The 3670-nt window shown below is 44.2% G+C and overlaps 1 protein-coding gene across 1 annotated transcript; it reads right to left on the bottom strand.

Moving 5' to 3' along the window:
• Nucleotides 1-919: 919 nt before the first annotated feature.
• LOC115985605 lies at nt 920-1489 on the bottom strand. The gene has a single exon (XM_031108534.1). It carries the CDS (start codon nt 1487-1489, stop codon nt 920-922), a length of 570 nt encoding a protein of 189 aa, XP_030964394.1.
• Nucleotides 1490-3670: the final 2181 nt, after the last annotated feature.

Here is a 3670-nt window from a genome sequence, read left to right as displayed (position 1 = left end):
ACTTGGCAGGCGTGGCAGGTTTTGACTAGCTCTTCAGAGTCCCTTTTCCTCGTTGGCCAGTTATATCCCAACAGTAATAATTGCTTATAGAGCCTTCTTTTTCCCTGGTGACTCCCACAATCACCGGAATGAACTTCCCTAACTACTTCTTTAGCTTTCTTTGGCCCCAGGCATCTTAGTGGATCCCCACTATATCCCTTTTTGAATAAGATACCGTTTTGCAAGAAATACTTGTCTGCAAGTTTCTTGAGCTGGTGGGCTAGTGTCCTGTCAGTTGGTAGGATCTCTTGAGCCAAGTATTCTATGAAGGGAACTCGCCAATCTTCTGCAACAAACACAGCATAGCTTTCTTCCTTATCTATCGCAAGCCGACACTCCTAACATTTTTCCTGTATAGTCGCTGCCTCTTTGTTCATATTTGGCCAGTAGTATCCCATGCGTTGTATTCTTCTATATAGGCTGATCTTTTCTGTAATTCCACAGGCTTGGGTATATAATTCTTCTAGCTTCAACTTTCCTTCCTTCTTGTTGATACACTTGGACAAGATTCCCCCTGGCAATCTTCTATACAATTCCCCTTCTATCTAGTGTAATCTTTTAGTTCTTTGATGTTTCCTTCGAATTCTGCCTTTTTCATTTTTTCTTTGACTACATTTCTCTAATCCCACTATTTGGACTCTTTGGGGTACATCCCTTGGAGGATCCTTACAATAGAATGTTCCTACTTTCCTATCCTTACCAGCGTGTCCCTTCCTTTGAATGGTATTTGGGATCCTAGAGTGGCGAGTGCATCAGCAAACCTGTTTTCACTTCTTTAAGTGTACTCTATGCTAAAGGTTTGGAATTCCAGCTCCAGCCTTTGTGCCCAAGTCCTATAGGCTGCTAAACTTTGTTCTCGTAACGCAAAGTCACCTTTCACCTAGGAAACTACAAGATTGGAGTCTCCCAATACTCTCATATGCTTTACTCCTATGCTGAGTGCTATAGTCAGTCCGGTCAAGTATGCCTCATATTCAGCTGCGCTATTAGAGCATGAGACACCAAGCTTGAAAGACAAGGGTATGGTGTCCCCATTCTCACAGCTTAGTACGATTCCTACCCCATTTGAAGTTGTTGTAGCTGACCCTTCAAATCTCATTGTCCATTTCTTTCTTGGGATCTCTGTTACTGCCACCTCACTAGGGATTTCTTCACTCAGTGGGCTTTCCTCCTTTCCTGGGAACTGAGCCAATAGATCTGCTATGGCTTGGCTTTTGACAGCTTTGGGGGTTCTGATGCCTATGTCATATTGAGAAAGCAGGACTAGCCATTGTGCTATTCTTCCCGTGAGAAGGGGCTGGTGTAGGAGTGCCTTTATGGGGTGGGACTTAGTCACCAAAAGGATTTGGTGAGTTGAGAAGTACCTTTTCAATCTCTGGGACGCGTAAATGATTACTAGGCAGGCTTTCTCTATTTTGGGGTACCTGGTCTCGGTGTGCTTGAGTGTCATGCTTACGTAATAAACAAGTTGCTCATTCCTTTGGTCATCTTCCTGTGCTAGTAAAGCTTTTATTGCCTAAGGGTTTGATGCTAAGTACAATAACAAAGGTCACCCACACACTGGCGCCTGGAGGGTGGGCAAATGATTCATGATGTATAGAATTCTTTGGAAAGCCTCCTGTTGTTCCATTCCCCAGGTAAACTCAATTCCCTTTTTCAACAGTTTGGATAAACCTGTCATAACTGAAGCTAACCCAGGCACAAATCTCCTAATATAGGAGACCCTTCCCAAGAAGTTTTTGAGCTCCCTCACAGTAGTTGGTCTTTTCATTGTGGCGATGGCTGTGGCCTTGGCTGGATCTACACTTATGCCTTTGTGATGTACCAAAAACCCAAGGAACTTTCCAGCAGACACCTCGAAGGCACATTTCATGGGGTCATGTGTAGTTTGTACTTCCTGCATCTTTCAAAAACTTGCTCAAGTACTCGGAGGTGTCCTGTTCTAGTCTTTGATTTGACCACAATATCATCTACATCTCCTCATGTATCATGTTATGAAAAATAGCTATCATGATTCGCTGGTATGTAGCTCCCGCATTTTTTAGGCCAAAGGGAATACGGTGTAATAAAAGTTCCCGATTGGAGTTCTGAATGTCGTTTTCTCTACATCTTTAGTAGCCATGCGGATTTGGTTGTACCCAGTGTACCCATCCTTAAACGAGAACATAGAGCTTCCCACAGCTAAATCTATAAGGAGATTAATATTGGGCAAGGGGAACTCATCTTTTGGGCACGCCTAGTTCAGGTTGTGAAAGTCCACACAGCAACAGATCTGACCATTTTTCTTCTTCACAGGTACAATGTTGGAAAGCCATTTAGGGTGTTGGATGGGTTTGATAAAGCCAGCTATTAGCAGCTTTTTGACTTCTTGGATTATCTAAGCTTCTACCTCAGTGTGAAAGACCCTAGCCGGCTGAACTACTGGCCTTATTCCTGGTTCCACATTAAGAGAATGAACTACCAATCCCAGGTTTAAACCAGGCATTTCATCATAGGTCCATGCAAACACATCTCTGTATTTCTGGAGTAACGCCACTAATTGTTCCCTTTCTTGTGCCATCAACTGACTGCTAATAAAGACAAGCTTCTGGGATCCCAGCTCGGTTCCCAAATTTATTTCCTTTACTTCTTCCTCCGGCTGAATTTGGGCATCCTTGACTGGTTCTTTTAGGATTTCTTTTTGGGCCATCATACAACTTAGTGGTCCGAGACCTTTCTGCGTGATGCATTCAAGTCTCGCGCACCTTCATAAACGATAAATCAACCTTCCTCCGGGTTCTCGCACTACCACACATTCTCAGGATCCTAAAGAGTTGAGCTCCCTTTTTTGCCTTTTTCTTTCCAAAAGGTTTCTCAGGTGACGGGTGCCTCTTCCTCCTCCTTCTTCTTCTTCTTCTTCTTCTTCTTCTTCTTATTCTTCTTCAAGGATAGGTGCCCCTAGAGTACCTGGTGCGAGGCTCTCATCATCTGGCTCTAACTCATAGTAAAATATCGTTTCTGCAAAGTTCACTTCTCCCTGGTTGAAAGGGTTACAGTTGGTAGGGATTCTCATTGGCCTCCCATTCAATCTCCCTTTAATGCACTGATGGTATGTAGATGGAATAAGGTGGTGTTTATAGAGCCATAGGCGTCCCAACAATACATGGTAAGATACCTCTGCATTAATCACATGAAATCTTGTCAGGGCCACTATTGGCCCTGCCCTCAAGGCTAACTGTACATACTCTTCTGTTGATTCCACCGACCCCCCAAATCCTGTTATCCATGGAAGCCCTTAGGATCCTTCTGTTAATCAGGCCCATAGCTTCCAGGGTACTCAAGGCTATGAGATTGAGTGATACCCCTGTGTCCACCAATGCTCTTCTGATTTGGACACCATTTATGGTGGCCATTAGATAAAGGGGCCTACGGTGGTCCGGATGCTCAACCTCCATGTCCTCGTCGGTGAAGGTTATTGCATTGGTTGTCTCCAGGAAAGCTCGACTAGCATGTGACTCTGCTATGAAGCATTTCATTCCCGAATCTGCTGCTATTCTCATGAGAGACTCTGTGGCCACCCTTCTTGCTTCTGGTCCAAATCCCAGTTGGTTGAATAGTGTCCTGATCTTGGAATTCTTCTGGAGGGTCTTGA

This window comes from Quercus lobata, chromosome 4, assembly GCF_001633185.2.
Source record: "Quercus lobata isolate SW786 chromosome 4, ValleyOak3.0 Primary Assembly, whole genome shotgun sequence".
NCBI classification, from domain to species: domain Eukaryota; kingdom Viridiplantae; phylum Streptophyta; class Magnoliopsida; order Fagales; family Fagaceae; genus Quercus; species Quercus lobata.
This window is presented reverse-complemented; position numbering and strand designations above follow the sequence as displayed.